The 17817-nt window shown below is 48.8% G+C and overlaps 1 protein-coding gene across 1 annotated transcript in view; it reads left to right on the top strand.

The window, feature by feature from the left end:
• LOC138473372 (zinc finger protein 75A-like) overlaps positions 1-17817 on the top strand; it is a 277160-nt gene that overhangs the window by 236668 nt on the left and 22675 nt on the right. Inside the window, exons 4-5 of the mRNA XM_069612061.1 lie at positions 16259-16336; positions 17590-17688. Coding sequence (XP_069468162.1) covers positions 16259-16336; positions 17590-17688 — 177 coding nt within the window. The remainder of the gene's footprint in view (positions 1-16258; positions 16337-17589; positions 17689-17817) is intronic.

Genomic DNA, 17817 nt, shown 5'->3' with positions numbered 1-17817 from the left:
GTCAAAGAAGACACCAAGGTTAAAAGTAGAAGCAGAGTAAAGAAGGTAGTCCAGAAAGAAGGGAAGAAGAGTAGGAGAGGAAGTTTGGCTGGGAGGAGAGACCTTCGTCTTAGTGGAGTGAGATGCCATCCAATATTTGATGGCAGAGAGACAGTTTGACATTTTTGATAACAGTTCACCTGATAAGGAGGGAAAGAAGAAGACCTGAGTGCCACCAGGGTAGAATTGATGGGAGAAGCAGTAAGAGGGGATCCGGTTACCAAGAGCTGAAGTATAAAGAGTGAAAAGAAGTGGACCAAGGACAAACCCATGGGCATCTATGGGTAGCCGGTCAAGTTGCACAGCGAGTAGAGTGCTCGCTTTGACATCTGTGCAGAGCCTGCTGACGCAGGTTCGAATCCCGGTGGGGCCAAACTCAGCCTTTCATCCTTCCGAGGTTGATAAATGAGCACCACACACCGTGGGTAATAATAAGCAGCTCTCAGATACCTGAGGGTTTGTAGCGCTATAAAAATGCCTAATTGTTATTATTATTATTATCTCCAACTCTAAGGGGGAGTGGGGACGTGAGGGTGTTCCAGGACACCTGAAATAATGAAGCAAACCAAGCAAGGGCCTTTTCTCTGATGCAAAGGAGAGATAATGTAGGGAGAAGGTCAGGGTAGTAGACATTATCAAAGGCAGCAGAGATCTCACCTATTGTCAGCCTTGACAAATTCAGCCTCTTCTCTCTGAGGAGGAATACCGGATGATCACTCAGAAGAAATCACACCTTCTCTGTAGAGGAAGCTTTCAAGCATTTCCTCATTGCTGTTCACGTTGCTTTGCAGTGGTGGTGAAGGCAGGGGGTGGGGGGACGAGCTACCAGTAAAAAGTACTTTTGTTTGGCCTCAGCAGTTCTCCCCCAGTTTATATCAGCATCATTTGCATTGTAGCTGTGGAGAAGGGCATGCACGTCTAGCGCCTCTTCCTGGCTGGAAGCAACCCTCTCATATTCCAATTCACTCATTCTGCTTCCAGATCCTACACCTCTAGCACCACTGACTACCATCCGAGCGCCATCTCGGCCTACATGAGAATTCATGCCCGTTTTCGCCAGATCAAGCATCCTTGAATTGATGGCTGTTATTCTAGCCCTCGACAACCCGTTTCCCAGCTCCTGGGCAGACGGGCAGGCCTTTCTTATTAGGGTATTTATGGAGTGCTGACCTACCTCCATGACGCAACGGAGCGGGAAGCAGAGAAACCCGAAACAGGGAGCTTACAACGATGGAGGCGGAGGGCAGCCATGGGAGGAAACTGGGGCAAACAGATCACTCAGTATTGGTTAGGTGGGGAGTGGAGAATGTGTAGACTGGCGCCACTCCTTGAAGAGGAGGGTCTGGAGCTCCATCCTGAAATGGGGAAGGGAGGGGTCTAGTCTCGTGTGGCTGGGGATGAGGTTCAAGTCTCGGGGCAAAGACCAAGAATGCCTGTCTTCTAGTTATTTCCTTCCTTGAACAGCAGAGTTCAAGTCTGCACATGTCCTTACTTCGGGTGGATCGTCTGCCTCTGGAGTAGCTTTGGTAGTTCAGGGCGACAGCCTTGTAGATGATGCTGCAGGATATGTAGATGATACTTGCTTCCAGCGGGAGTAAGTGCAGTTCTGTGGAGTCCTTTGAGGCGTGCTGCAGCATGTAGGACACATCTCGGGCGTATCGGGGTAGTCGCCGTAAGACTTTCCAAAAGGGATTGTCACCATCCAGATGGGAGCGGACCAAGCCCTGGACAGCAGATGTGAAGTTGTTTTCTCGGATGAAGGGCTAGATTCCATATACAGACAACACAATTACTATGTTTTGTATCAACATGCAAAGACAAACCAGGTCCCTCCATTGTGTCACATGTCAATAGAATTGTAGAAATGTGGTCCCTCCTTTAGAAGAGTGTTCTATTGGCAATCCACGTAGCATTGGGGCAGAACATAAGGGCAGGTGGTCCAAATAATATTTCTGCAGTGGGACACTCCCTTTCAAAGTCTTTATGCAATGAATGAGAACTCCAAAGACACTTTTATGCACCAAGGATGGAGGACGGCTAGGATCCTAGCGACTCCTTTCTGACCAAATGTTTTTTGTTCTCAGATTATTTGTTCATCTCTGAATTCTCAGGGAGAATCTCCTGGTTCACTAGTGGAGCCAGATTCCATCCCTCCCCTCAGGTGTTGAGCTTAGAGCTTTGGGACCTCAGGAATTAATGTATGGCCAAGTTGCCCTTACAATGTGGATATTTCAGAGGCAGCAAGTGTGGCCTCTAAACAGTAGATGAGCAAAAGCACATATTATTCTTCTACTGGTCTCTGGATAGGGGAGCCACATAGTATTGTTTTTCTCTAATTAGCAAGATCCGTAATTTAAGTGTTATACTGCCTCTCAGCCATTGGTTCTTTTTATTTGCAAGAGGATACTGCAATCGCCTTTTCCCGAATCTACCCTCTTCCTCTCCACAACCCCTCCAGCTAATCCAGAATAGGGAAGCAAGACTTATCCTTGGCCTCAAGCCCAGGGACCACATCTCTCCAGCTCTAAAATCTCTCTACTGGCTTCCGTTTGCTGCTAGGATCAAGTTGAAATCCCCAGAGCAAGAGCTGCGCTGGGGACCAGGAAATAGGTAAAAAAGGATTATAGTAAGGGACTCTTGCGTGATTACACTAAAAAGAAAGAAAAACGGTGCCGGTGCGAGCAGAGTGCTGGTTGACACTGGTTGACAGTTAGTGAACCCTTCAGCAGGGTTAGAGGTGTTCCGCTCCGTGCTGATAGACCGGCGCAGCCCGGTCCTCAAGGAAGGCATTCCCCTGACAGGCAGGGAATTGCCTAATCAACATCTCTTTGGTCTTCCCCCAGGTGGTCATTAATCACCGCCAGGCCCGGGGCTCATTAAGTTACCGGCTCTCCCCACGTCAGGGGTTCGCTAAATGTTTTTAGCCCTCCTGGGGGTTGAACATAACAAAAGGGGCCCCATATTAGGTGGTCCACCTGGATTCCCTGGGCCACACCTGCGCAGCCCAGCCCAAACAAAGAATTTGAGGGGTCATCCACACTGCTGCTGCCTGTCGCCTACTGCCGCAAGAGCCATCCAAGGAGAGCGCAGAGAGAGGAAGGAACATGCCTGTCACCAACTGCCGCAAGAGCCAACCAAGGAGAGCGCAGAGAGAGGAATGGACCTTCAGACACCGGCAGCAACCAAGACCTGGAGACATCCCTGGCCATGTTACATCCAGACACCGACAGCAGCCAAGACCTGGAGACATCCCTGGCAATGTTACATCCAGGCTGTCATGACCGCAGCCTCCAAGGAGTCAGGTATAGCCCAACTGCCTCGGAAGCTGGGTCACAACTTCATTTCCAGGCACCCATCGGCTCCCATAGGGGCCTTATGGACCTTGTCCTGGCGCCAGTGGCGCCAGGCTCATAAGGGGACCCAGTCCTGGCACAGGACGTGCCGGGCTCATGATGTAAGGAATGGTGCTTGGGTGGACCTACCTGCTGCAGACCATGCTGCTCACTCACCTGCAGGATGAAATCCTCATCCATCCATGGCTGGAACTACTTTACCTTCTGGGTGTGGCCAGCACCACTCCCTGGGACTGGATACTGGAACTATTCTGGAAGCTGGGACTTCTTACCTGGGCGAGGCTGCTGTGGAAGGAGACACCTAAGCACTCCAGTAAGCTATTTAAACCACGCCCGATCAGAGCAACGTGCTTCGCGTTATTCTGCAATAGCAGCAGGACGCTCACCGTGTCAGCTCCAGAGAATCTTCAACTTCTGCATCTGGGGAAGAGAAATCCGCAATCTTACCTTCCGAAATACCATCTTCGTCTCCAGCAGCATCTGAAAAGGGAAAAGAACACCAGGTTAGCACGAGATAAAAACCAGCGCAGCACTTACCCAGTCCATCGGTGCATCTCAAGCCACGGCCTGCAGCTTTCCATTTTTCCGGCACCCTGTGGAAGCAAAGACATTGGTTAGTAAACCTCTGTGAAACTTTCCTTACCTGTGCTGCATTCTTCTCGCCTCCGCCGACGCTGCTACTCGCATCTGCAAAACAAAAGGACATCATTAAGAAATACAAAACTCCATCTATACGCACGTGTTTTGGGCAGCGCTCATCTTTCTCACTCCTCGGTGCATTCCTCGACATCCATTTTTCTACCCAGCTGCTTCTGCGACCTGAAAAAGGAAAAGAGACATTAAGAAGTGCTTTTAACTTCGAATTGACATTTTCTACTTACTTGCCTGCAATACCTTCGCCATTCCATCGCTCTCCGGATCTCCATATTCAAGCAACCGCCGTTCGTGCTGCTAACAACGGCCTAGCTCCAAATCTTCATCCTCTGCAACCAAGAGGCTGGACAATTAACCAGTGAAGTAACTGGCTTTGGCGCCCCTGCACAGACGCAGGATGGAGAGCTCCGCTTTCACCTACATAAGGTGAGCACATTTAGCCTACGAACTACTTGGGAGTACCAGGAAGGGGAGGCAGCTTACCCAGTCAGGCTTATATATCCATATTAACCCCTTGCTCTCATAATTGCAGACACCTCACCCTTCAGATCAAGAGCTCAGTGAGGAAAGGGCCTTTCCAGGGTGGCATTCGAGGCCTGCGCGTGACCCTAGAAGACTCCGAGAACCCCCAGCCCAGACCTGCGCCTCCGAGGGATTCAGGTGAGCGTTACAGAACGCGAAGCCTACCGCAATTTTCCCACCCAGGCGCAATGGAAACCTCGGACACAGATCAACTGGCTCAATTGCTTGGGGAACTAAGGGCAGAAGTACACGCATCTCGCCAAGAAACAAACGCTTTACGAAGGGAGTTGATCATTGCCAAGGAACGGACGGATGATCTGGCCAGACAGTTGCTACAGGCTCAAGCGGGACAGACGCCACTGCCTCCCTATGGAGGGGGCGGCACTCCTACAACCTCAAGTAATCCGGTGCAAATTAATCTGCCAGGGAATGTGCCTTTGGCCCCGCCCGAACGTTTTTCCGGTGATCCAAAGCGATATGCAGTATTCATCAATCAATGCCGCTTGCACTTTCTGTGTAGACCCGCCGCATTCCCAACGGACCAAACCAAGGTAGCGTTTGTACTTTCCTATCTTAGCGGTAGTGCTGCAGATTGGTCCATTCCTCTTGTGACACAGGATGACCCGCTCCTCTATAACTTTCAAGACTTTCAGACCAGTATGGAAAAGTTGTTTGCAAGACATTCACAGGGGCAGGCCTTGAACAATGAACTCCTGTCACTCAGACAAGGTAATCAGGATCTCCTGGCTTACATAGCGTCCTTTAATAGACTGGTGGTTGAGACCAGGTGGCCTGAAGATAAGAGAATCACGCTCTTCTACAGAGGTCTACGTGGGGAACTTAAAGACGTTTTAGCACAGGTGGTTAATCCGCCACAAGACTGTTCAGATTATATCGACCTAGTAGTCCAATTAGATCATCGGCTACAGAACAGGAAGACCGATCGATCCAGATTTGAAACCCGGGTACTTTCAAGACCTCAGAGCTCCGCTAAAGGGAATGACTCCGTGGAACCAATGCAAATAGGAGTAGTAAAAGGACCATTAACTCAGAAAGAACCGGAAAGAAGAAGGCAATTACAGCTGTGCCTATACTGTGGGAATTCTGGACATTTCCTTCGTGATTGCTCAGTGAAACCGGTCAAGAAGACCGTAGGAGTTTCTGATAAAAATGCTGAGAAACTGGAATCGGGAAACGACCTCGCCCGACAAGCGTAGAGGTCCGCTTGCCGAGCGTTAAAACCAGTTCCTTGACCTCGCATTTGGTAATGCCTATGGCCCTCATAAGTCCCAATAGACCAGATCGCATGCATGCTATCAAAGTATACATTGATAGCGGAGCAATTGGTCATTATGTGGACCAAGACTTGGCTATCAGGATGGATCTTCCCCTACGTCCCAAGATGGTAAAGGACGTAATCACTACAGTGGATGGTACTGAAATAGCTTCCGGACCACTTTCTCATACCACCATGGAGGTAACGTTGTTATGTCAAGACGGACATCGGGAGAAGATCGTGTTTGATGTAATCAAGGCCCCGCAGTTTCAGGTGATTCTGGGAATGCCTTGGTTGGAAAAGCACAATCCTCAGATAGACTGGCGAGCCAAGGTAATTTGGTTTCCAGAATGCGCTTCAACCTGTTATCCTCAGCCCGAAATCAAGCTAGCAGCCATCACTTCCGAGGACCCCCGATTACCTCTGGAATACCAAGAGTTCAGCAACGTCTTTCAGAAAGATCAAGCCAACACCCTGCCTCCGCATCGGTCATACGACTGCCAGATAGACCTAATACCTGGGTCCACCCCTCCGTGCAGTAGAATATATGCCCTCACTGAACCAGAAAACCTCCATCTCAGGCAATACTTGGACCAGTACTTGGCTAACGGATTCATCCGCCCCTCGAAATCCCCGGCTTCCTCAGCTTTGTTCTTCGTCCCGAAAAAGGAAGGTGACCTGAGAACTTGTATCGATTATCGCGCCCTGAACCAGATTACAGTCAAAAACCGATACCCGTTGCCCTTGATTCCTGAATTATTGGACCAGGTAAAAGGCGCCTGCATATACACAAAGTTAGACCTCAGAGGAGCTTACCATTTGGTACGCATTAAGGAGGGCGACGAATGGAAGACGGCCTTTCGCACTAAATATGGATTATTTGAGTATCAAGTAATGCCCTTCGGACTATGTAACGCACCGGCCGCTTTCCAGTTTTTCATGAATGATGTCCTCAGAGAACTTATTGATGTGTGCGTAGTCGTTTATATTGACGACATCCTGGTATACTCAGCCTCAGAAACTGATCATCGTAGACACGTCACAGCGGTTTTACAGAGACTTCGCCAACACCGCTTGTTTGCTAAACTGGAGAAGTGCACCTTTCACGCAAAGGAAGTGGAATTTTTAGGGTTCATCTTGTCACCCAACGGAGTTCACATGGACTCAAGAAAAGTGGATGCTATCACCAAATGGCCTTCCCCAACTTCCGTGAAAGGTGTACAGAGCATGCTGGGCTTCGCTAATTTTTACCGAAGGTTCATTCCTGAATTCTCTCGGGTAGTCCAACCTATCACGGCTCTTCTGAAAAAGAATAACAAATTCGAGTGGACTCCAGAAGCCGAACAAGCCTTCCAAGAATTAAAAGCCAAATTTATCTCTGCTCCAGTCTTAAGGCATCCCCGTCCAGAACTTCCCTACATCGTCGAGACAGACGCTTCCAGTCTTGCAATGGGGGCGGTGCTGTCACAAAGAGACCCCGAAACGCACCAGTTACACCCTGTAGCCTTTTGGTCTCGCAAATTTTCGGCTCCTGAGATCAACTACACAATTACGGACAAAGAACTCTTGGCAATTAAGTCCGCCTTTAAGGCCTGGCGGCATTATCTTTTGGGAGCCCGGCACACAGTAACTGTAATCACGGATCACCGTAACCTCCAGTACCTGAAGTCAGCTAAAGCTCAATCTTCGAGGCAACTACGCTGGGCTTTATTCTTCGCAGAATTCGATTTTGTAATCACATATCGACCAGGCGTTAGGAACGGAAAAGCAGACGCCCTTTCCCGGATAGGGGTAGACGAACTTACAGCTAATCCGGAGCCGGTGCCAATAATTCCTGAACAAAAGATACTAGGAGCAATCAACACACTATCCCTCGAAGAGATTAAAGCAAGGGTCAATCAACTCATAACTCCCGAAGAGTCATCGAATTGGCAATTGAAAGGAAAGGATTTTACAATAGATCAGAACCTATTGTATTTCCAAGGAAGACTATTCTTACCCTGCGTTGACTTACAAAAACAGGTCATCATCTGCTACCATGATTCTCTAATGGAAGGACATCCTGGAGTTGCCAAAACCTCAGAGAAAATTAAAAGGCATTTTTGGTGGCCATCTTGGAGGAAAGATGTTAAAAAATGTGTGGCTTCTTGTGGTATCTGTGCACAAAACAAGCGTCAGAAGGAAAAACTAGCAGGATTACTACGTCCAATAGACATTCCACCAGGCCCTTGGCACACGCTCTCGATGGATTTTATCACGGATTTACCCCCTTGCTCCGGATACAACACAATTCTAGTGATCGTGGACCTTTTATCAAAAATGGCTCATTTTATCCCACTGAAGGGTTTACCTACAGCTTCCATTCTAGCCCGAGAATTTCTTGAAAACATTGTCCGGTTGCACGGTTTCCCTTTAGTACTAATCTCTGACCGAGGGAGCCAATTTATTTCCCATTTTTGGCGGAGTTGTTGTCGTTTAGCACAAATTGATGTACGACTTTCCACCAGCCATCACCCTCAAACCGACGGGCAGACTGAGAGAACTAACCAAACTTTAGAACAATATCTGCGCTGCATGTTGCATCAATCCGAGGGTACTTGGAAGGATGTCCTTTGGATTGCTGAATACGCTTACAATAATTCAATCCATTCTGGGACGGGAAAAACCCCTTTTTTCCTGCTGTATGGAAGTCATCCTCGAACCTCAAATCTGGACCCACCTCAAGCTCTCGGAACACCTGCTGTTGACCATCTGCATTCGACGATAACTCAAGCATTTAAAGAAGCCACAGCTCATCTTCAACGAGCTAAAGAATCATACAAAAAAGGAGCAGACCAACATCGAAAAGAGGCTCCTCAATATCAAAAAGGAGATCAAGTCTGGCTGTCCACTAAACATTTATCTTTAAAAGAGCCACGCACCTTCAACCCAAGATATTTAGGACCCTACTCGATCACGGCCGTGATTAACCCAGTGGCTGTCAAACTAGAATTACCTACTCGAATGAAGATACATCCTGTCTTCCATGTTTCTCTCCTGAAACCTGTGCAACCCGGAACCCGTTTGACTAAACCTCCTGAGCCAATCCAAGTTGACGGAGAATCCGAATTTGAAATTCGAGACATCTTGGACTCCAAAATTTCCAAATCAAAACTATACTACTTGATTGATTGGAAGGGGTATGGACCCTAGGAGAGATCTTGGGAACCCTCAGAATATGTACATGCACCTCGTCTAGTCCTAAAATTTCATCGGGCTTTTCCCAACAAGCCAAAACCTCCGGAAAAGACAAGCTTGGGAGGGGCCTCAGGAATTAATGTATGGCCAAGTTGCCCTTACAATGTGGATATTTCAGAGGCAGCAAGTGTGGCCTCTAAACAGTAGATGAGCAAAAGCACATATTATTCTTCTACTGGTCTCTGGATAGGGGAGCCACATAGTATTGTTTTTCTCTAATTAGCAAGATCCGTAATTTAAGTGTTATACTGCCTCTCAGCCATTGGTTCTTTTTATTTGCAAGAGGATACTGCAATCGCCTTTTCCCGAATCTACCCTCTTCCTCTCCACAACCCCTCCAGCTAATCCAGAATAGGGCAGCAAGACTTATCCTTGGCCTCAAGCCCAGGGACCACATCTCTCCAGCTCTAAAATCTCTCTACTGGCTTCCGTTTGCTGCTAGGATCAAGTTGAAATCCCCAGAGCAAGAGCTGCGCTGGGGACCAGGAAATAGGTAAAAAAGGATTATAGTAAGGGACTCTTGCGTGATTACACTAAAAAGAAAGAAAAACGGTGCCGGTGCGAACAGAGTGCTGGTTGACACTGGTTGACAGTTAGTGAACCCTTCAGCAGGGTTAGAGGTGTTCCGCTCCGTGCTGATAGACCGGCGCAGCCCGGTCCTCAAGGAAGGCATTCCCCTGACAGGCAGGGAATTGCCTAATCAACATCTCTTTGGTCTTCCCCCAGGTGGTCATTAATCACCGCCAGGCCCGGGGCTCATTAAGTTACCGGCTCTCCCCACGTCAGGGGTTCGCTAAATGTTTTTAGCCCTCCTGGGGGTTGAACATAACAAAAGGGGCCCCATATTAGGTGGTCCACCTGGATTCCCTGGGCCACACCTGCGCAGCCCAGCCCAAACAAAGAATTTGAGGGGTCATCCACACTGCTGCTGCCTGTCGCCTACGGCGGCAAGAGCCATCCAAGGAGAGCGCAGAGAGAGGAAGGAACATGCCTGTCAACAACTGCCGCAAGAGCCAACCAAGGAGAGCGCAGAGAGAGGAATGGACCTTCAGACACCGGCAGCAACCAAGACCTGGAGACATCCCTGGCCATGTTACATCCAGACACCGACAGCAGCCAAGACCTGGAGACATCCCTGGCAATGTTACATCCAGGCTGTCATGACCGCAGCCTCCAAGGAGTCAGGTATAGCCCAACTGCCTCGGAAGCTGGGTCACAACTTCATTTCCAGGCACCCATCGGCTCCCATAGGGGCCTTATGGACCTTGTCCTGGCGCCAGTGGCGCCAGGCTCATAAGGGGACCCAGTCCCGGCACAGGACGTGCCGGGCTCATGATGTAAGGAATGGTGCTTGGGTGGACCTACCTGCTGCAGACCATGCTGCTCACTCACCTGCAGGATGAAATCCTCATCCATCCATGGCTGGAACTACTTTACCTTCTGGGTGTGGCCAGCACCACTCCCTGGGACTGGATAATGGAACTATTCTGGAAGCTGGGACTTCTTACCTGGGCGAGGCTGCTGTGGAAGGAGACACCTAAGCACTCCAGTAAGCTATTTAAACCACGCCCGATCAGAGCAGCGTGCTTCGCGTTATTCTGCAATAGCAGCAGGACGCTCACTGTGTCGCTCCAGAGAATCTTCAACTTCTACATCTGGGGAAGAGAAATCCGCAATCTTACCTTCCGAAATACCATCTTCGTCTCCAGCAGCATCTGAAAAGGGAAAAGAACACCAGGTTAGCACGAGATAAAAACCAGCGCAGCACTTACCAAGTCCATCGGTGCATCTCAAGCCACGGGCTGCAGCTTTCCATTTTTCCGGCACCCTGTGGAAGCAAAGACATTGGTTAGTAAACCTCCGTGAAACTTTCCTTACCTGCGCTGCATTCTTCTCACCTCCGCCGACGCTGCTACTCGCATCTGCAAAACAAAAGGACATCATTAAGAAATACAAAACTCCATCTATACGCACGTGTTTTGGGCAGCGCTCATCTTTCTCACTCCTTGGTGCATTCCTCGACATCCATTTTTCTACCCAGCTGCTTCTGCGACCTGAAAAAGGAAACGAGACATTAAGAAGTGCTTTTAACTTCGAATTGACATTTTCTACTTACTTGCCTGCAATACCTTCGCCATTCCATCGCTCTCCGGATCTCCATATTCAAGCAACCGCCGTTCGTGCTGCTAACAACGGCCTAGCTCCAAATCTTCATCCTCTGCAACCAAGAGGCTGGACAATTAACCAGTGAAGTAACTGGCTTCGGCGACCCTGCACAGACGCAGGATGGAGAGCTCCGCTTTCACCTACATAAGGTGAGCACATTTAGCCTACGAACTACTTGGGAGTACCAGGAAGGGGGAGGCAGCTTACCCAGTCAGGCTTATATATCCATATTAACCCCTTGCTCTCATAATTGCAGACACCTCACCCTTCAGATCAAGATCTCAGTGAGGAAAGGGCCTTTCCAGGGTGGCATTCGAGGCCTGCGCGTGACCCTAGAAGACTCCGAGAACCCCCAGCCCAGACCTGCGCCTCCGAGGGATTCAGGTGAGCGTTACACAGACACCGGCAGCAGCCAAGAACTGGAGACATCCCTGGCCATGTTACATCCAGATACCGGCAGCAGCCAAGACCTGGAGACATCCCTGGCCATGTTACTTCCAAATACTGGCAGCAGCCAAGATCTCTTCCCCATGTTGTTCATCTTGGTGCTGGAACCGCTGGCGGCCTTTCTTAGGGCTGACTTTAGGGACGCAGCCATACCAATTGAGACGCACATGCACGTGGTTTTGCTGTAAGCAGATGACATTCTGCTTTACATGCAGGACCCGGAATCCAACCTACCTTACATACTAGTCGGCTTTGCAAGGCTATCTCGCATAACCATAAGCAAAACGAAATTGAAGCTGTTTCCGTTGGCAGGTCTGGCGACACTAGGGCAGCAGCAGCTACAAAATGTAGGGATACTGTGGGCGGTGGACTCCTTTCGATACTTGGGGGTTGATATTTACCATCACCCTGGAGTGGAACACACGGCTAACCCACTGAGGGCTCTCTCTGACGTTGAGAAATGTATGGGGTTCTGACAGAGGCTCCCGCTATCCATCATGGGTGGCACGGGGCTGCTTAAAATGGTTGTGTTGCCACGTCTGATCTATCACTTTGTGAATATACCGTATGGGATCCTGGGACTATTTTTCTGCAAACTTGATTCGGTAGTAAGAGGGTTTATCTGGGGGGGAGGGAGCAAATATCTCTAAATGCACTTAGGAGGGACCATAAGGAGGGGGGAATTAAGCTGCTTCTTTTGGAGGCATACTACCTGGCCGGACAACTGTAGTTTGTAGTGACCTGCCTGGCTGACGAGGTCTCCCAGGACACTGGGCCTCGTTACAAGTTTGCCGGTCCGGTAACAACGGTGCCGGTAAGCAGCACCGTGCCACCCATCATGGATAGCGGGAGCCTCTGTCAGAACCCCATGACTCGGTGACCGGAGCTGGTCGAGTGGGAACGTCTGCCTTGGTCACACTGGGCAGAAAGCTGTGTGACAGGTCATGGAGGTTGGTGGGCAAGCGGGTCCTGTATTCTGCCAATGTATCGCTAGCGGTCATCATTGGAGGGAGTCAGGAGGTGGTTCAAAACATTAGACTACATTGGGAACGAAATTGAGTCATGATCCTGGGCGACCAGTGCAAGGAAGGGGTCATGCTGGGCTTTCCTGAGCTGATGGAAACCTATGGCATATCGAAGGGACAATTCTTGACATACGATAGTGACTAAGGTGGTTGTGACTAGATGGTGGGATATCAGGGAAGGATGTGCAGGGGACAATAAGCTGGACTCTCTGTATGACCATGACAGAGGGGGGGGGGCATGTGATTTCCAGGCTGTACGATTTGATAAGGGACTCGCTCTGCAAGTCAGACCTCGCAGCCAGGAGGAGAAGGTAGGCCACGCCTTTACGGCTGGGGAATGGGCCATGGTACTGATGTACGCGCAAAGGGTATCTAGGAATGCCAGATTTAAACAGCTACAGCGATTGATCACACACAGAGCTTACATGATCCCATGGGTCGTTTCATGGTTCCTGGGAGATGGGGGAGCAAAGCTACCCAAGATGCATGAGCAAGTCGGTGGACATGTCACATATGTTTTGGTCATGCCTGGTAATCAGGGGTTCTTGCAGTACATTGCGAATAGGGCCTCCAAGGGAGGGATAGCAATGCATGAGTCACCACCGGAGGCATGCCTGCTGGGGCTGTTCCCAAGGCGGCGATTAGAGGTGCATATAACGAAGATGAAAGACCTCATCAGCATTTTGGCAAAGCGCAGAATAGCGCTGGCTTGGAAGTCTTCTGGGAGTATCCGCATAGAGGTTTGGTGGGGTGATCCCAGAACTGGTAAGGGGCGAAAACGGTGGTATAGGGCAGTGTATAGGGGCCTAAGGGAAACGGGCACTGACTGTGAGAAACCCAAAGGTGTCTCACCCACTGGTCCCTGGAGAACTGTCATCCAGGTGGCCAGGACACGGCCATCGCTATTGGATCCAGTTCCTGGGGATGGACAAGTAGGGAGGGAGGGGGGGAAATCACCTGGGCGGGGGTCTTCGGGGAGTGGAAGAGGGACACAGAGGGTTGAGACGCGGTATCCCCTTCCCTGTTTCCCTGTAACAACTTTTCCCCATCCTACTCTGTAGGATGTTTAGAAGCTCTGCCCCCACCCCCTTTTTCCACACAAACACTTTCTCAAAGGGTAACAGACAGCGGTCTAACACGAGAGCTATTTACCTGACATGTCCCAACACTCGAGTCAGGCAATTGACAATAACCACGCACACCTGACAGCCTTTTACCTTCCCCACAGGGATAAAAGGCAGAGCAGAAAAGCGCACGTCGAGCAAGGCCGAACGCACAAGGAGACAGCTAAACCAAACCGGCAGTACAAAGGGAGAAGAAAGACAGTGAGACCTGGAAGGACAATGAAGAGGGAATTGCCCTTGCGCTTTTTAACTCAGACCTGCAAAGCCTCCAGAAGGGAAATAGTAAGACCGGGAGTTACAGCTGGCGTGATATCAAACCAAACTGTGTTAAGCCCAAGGTTGGGAGTAGCAACATTTTGAACGCAAGAAGAAAGAACTTGTGTGTATGTTTGAACTTTAAAGAAAGCATCATTAAGGTCCAGGTGTAGAGGGGTCTGGCGCCACGTGGGCGCTCATTCGAAAGGTTCTGACCGGGACTTGTTTTTTGAAACTACAAGAACCACAAGGCCCTAGGAAAGGGTTACATGTGGTATCAGAGGGGTCCTACAAGGGTTACGTCAAATCCCTTGTACAATCGGAAAATTCTCTGACCCGTTGCCAGTAAGATTGTGAACTATACAATAAGGCAAGTGTGATCCCGACAGAGGGATGCCGAGAGAAAGCTAGCAGAAAGAAAACCCTGCTTTCTAATGAGAATGAGCAATAAATGAACTGTTTTAGAAATACATGAACTGTGTTGAAGAAAGGCCGTAGTGAACCCGAAAGAGGGAGGCCCATTTTTGCAGGAAAGGATCCGAGCCCGGCAGAGGGAGATCCCAGGGGCCGATGATCAATCGCCCAACGATTGCAAGAAGGGATCCGAGCCTGGCAGAGGGAGATCCCAGGAATGAAGAGCAATCGGCCAAAGAACTTTTGTTTGTTCATTTGTTTGTCATTTTTACGAAAAGGGGTGAAGAATAATACACCCGAGAACAGTTTATCAACAAAAGTGTAACCTTGTTGTTTGTCTAAATGGACATTAAGGCTCCTAAAGATTGCGAGTGATATTTGAGAGGCCATAGTGAACCCAACAGGAGGAGGCCTGTTTTTACAAGGATGAACAAGCCCAGCGGAGGGAGATCCAAGGGGCGAAGAGAAATCACCCAAGGTGCGAAAATCAGAGAGAACTTTTGTTTCTCACTTCTAATCAGCAAATCATCTAAGGCAAGAGAATTTTGCAGGAAAGAGACTTAGCCTCTGAAGGGGTTTTGATATCATTGAACTGAACTGTGAACCCCGTGTTGTCAAGCCCCAGGAGTGTGCCTTGCTCGAGAGTCCCGCCTTGTCCCGTGCCTCAAACGTGTGGAAGGGAGACCCAACCATGCCATCCTGATTTATCATTTAGTGAGCATTATCCCACACTCCTTTTTTTTTTCTTTTTTTTTGTAACTAGTAATAAGGATTGGCAATAGGTTTTTTTAGTATAGGCCCTTTTTATTTGACTAGGACTGCCTTATTATTTGATCTTCGTAGCTTGCTCCCATCTTAGGTTTAGATTAGGCGTTTATTTCACCATTAGAAAGTTAAATTAACACCCTTGAACTGTGATCACTTGTGTCTGTCTTTACTGTTGCAACAATGAGTTCCTTACAGATGTCACTGCATTAAATGCATTGGTTGAGCAGATGTTTGCGCCCTCTTATGATATGCCACTGTGAGGCTTGTGTTGCTAAGTAATAGGACTGAGGGCACGGTGGAATGCACAATCAGGGATGACGGGGGGGGCATACGTAGTTTAGGGGGAGGCAGGAGGGTTTGGCATGCATTTGCTCTCTTTGAATGTTTAGTAGTTTGGGCTGTTCAGGCTGGTTCGACTGCATGCATAAAGACTACAAAAATCTGATGGGGACATCAGACACAAGGTTAAAAGAAAAAGACAAACAGGTGTATTGTACTCAGAGACATTGATTACACTGTGGCTACTGGGACTCGAACATTCACCCCCAAAATCTTTTTGCTTGCAAAGCGTGCAGCTGTTAGTTTGTTGTGGTCTATCTGCATGGTATGTTTTTTTTTAAAAGTTTATTTTGTTGAAAATGCTAATAAAGAGAATACAAATAAAGTGGATGTCTGTTGAGCTAGTTGGCATTTCTTGCATTTTATGGGTAGAGCGAGGGGAGGCTGCAGTGGCTTTCAAGCCATATCTGATGGGTTCATGGCTCAAAAGTCTGATTCAGTAAAGAACGGCACAGATCCAACACTGCACTGGAATGGGTCACATCTGCGACCTTAACGCTGACAATGTGTCACAAACCTGGGCTGCATTTCGTATGCGCGTCTTCTCTTGGGAAGAGATGCATTTGTTCAGAATTGTGCAAAACACATGATCGGTGTGCTGGATTAGATGCATTAATTCTAATATTTGTTTGAGGAAAGAAGAAGAAGAGCCAGAACCAATCTTCATTGATGATCTCGGTGAGGAATTCGGAGGAGGGAGCGATAACTGCAACTCGGGTGAGTTGGAAATGTTCCTGCATTGCATGAATGTTGGGGTTGCGTGAAGGGAGGCCATGTCCTAGCAGGTGTTTTCTACCTCGGCATCTTCCGGAGTCTCCTGAGGTATTGCATGTACTGGTTTAGGCAGAGTTTGACTTCTTTTGTGTGTTGTGAACATTCCTGGACTATGTACGTACTGGTGTCGGACAGTGAGATCTTAATTTATTACTGTACCTCTTGATCTGTTGGACAGGATTTGAACACTGGGTGACAGTTCCTCAGCCTCCTGAGTTATTGCGTATGCCGGGTTGGGACTGTGGGTGATCATTCCTCTATTTTACGGAGTCTCCTGCATTATTGGATGTACTGGTTTAGACGGTGAGTGACCTCAGCTGCGTGTTGCAGACTTTCCTGGATTATTGTACTGGCATCTGACAGTGAGTACTCCACATGGTACGGACCCTCTTGATTTGTTGCATGCACAGGGCTTGCACACTGAGTGGTAGTTCCTCAGCCTCTACGGATGCCGGGTTTGGAGAGTGGATAATCGTTCCTCTGTATATTATGGAGCTTCCTTAGTTATTGTACCTACTGAGGTAGGACAGGACTCAACATGATACCAAACCTCTTGATTTGTTGCATGTAGAGGGCTTGGACACTGAGTGGTAGTTCCTCAGCCTCCTGAGTTATTGCATGTACTGGTTTCGACATGGGTGACCTCAGCTGCATGTTGTGGAGTTTCCTGGATTATTGTATGTACTGGGATCTGACAGTGAGTACTCGACATGGTACGGAACCTCTTGATTTGTTGCATGTAGAGGGCTTGGACACTGAGTGGTAGTTCCTAAGCCTCTTGAATTATTGCATATGCGGGGTTTGGACAGTGGGCGATCGTTCCTCTGTTATGGAGCCTCCTGAGTTATTGCATGTACTGGTTTGTCACGTGACCGCCCAGGTGTATTATTTATCCTGGCAGAGGACTTTTCTGTGCACGTTATGGAGCCTCTTGAGTGAACGTTCCTAATATGACTGATGGCTTTTATAGCGGGCCTAAATATTCCTAGCATCCTTGCTGGGGCTTGACGTGAGCTGTGTGTGTCAGTATATGTCATCTTCTGTTCTGACTGTGTGATAGTCTTATATACGCGGCGAGACCTCTAATACGGCCCTTTGTTTTCACTGCAGAGAGGTGCTCCTTCTCTCCATGTACCCGCCCTAATAACAGCAATACCTACCTAGTCTCACACTATATTTTCATTTTTCTCTAACAGACAATGAAATGATTTCATTCTGCATAAAAGGGGAAGAAGAAGTCTACTGCACCGATGATCAGGACAGAAGGAGAAAAGAAAGCTTAGGATGGCCCAATGGTGAGTCAATGATGCATAGCGGCTCGGAGCCTCTTACGAGGGTTACTTGTAGAGGCAGGCATTTTATCATCACGAGATAGTGCTCCTCACCTTGGTTCTGCATTTCGTTTCATGGGGGACAGCAGCTAT

Source organism: Ambystoma mexicanum, chromosome 8 (assembly GCF_040938575.1).
Source record: "Ambystoma mexicanum isolate Mex_15411 chromosome 8, UKY_AmexF1_1, whole genome shotgun sequence".
Lineage (NCBI taxonomy): Eukaryota > Metazoa > Chordata > Amphibia > Caudata > Ambystomatidae > Ambystoma > Ambystoma mexicanum.
This window is presented reverse-complemented; position numbering and strand designations above follow the sequence as displayed.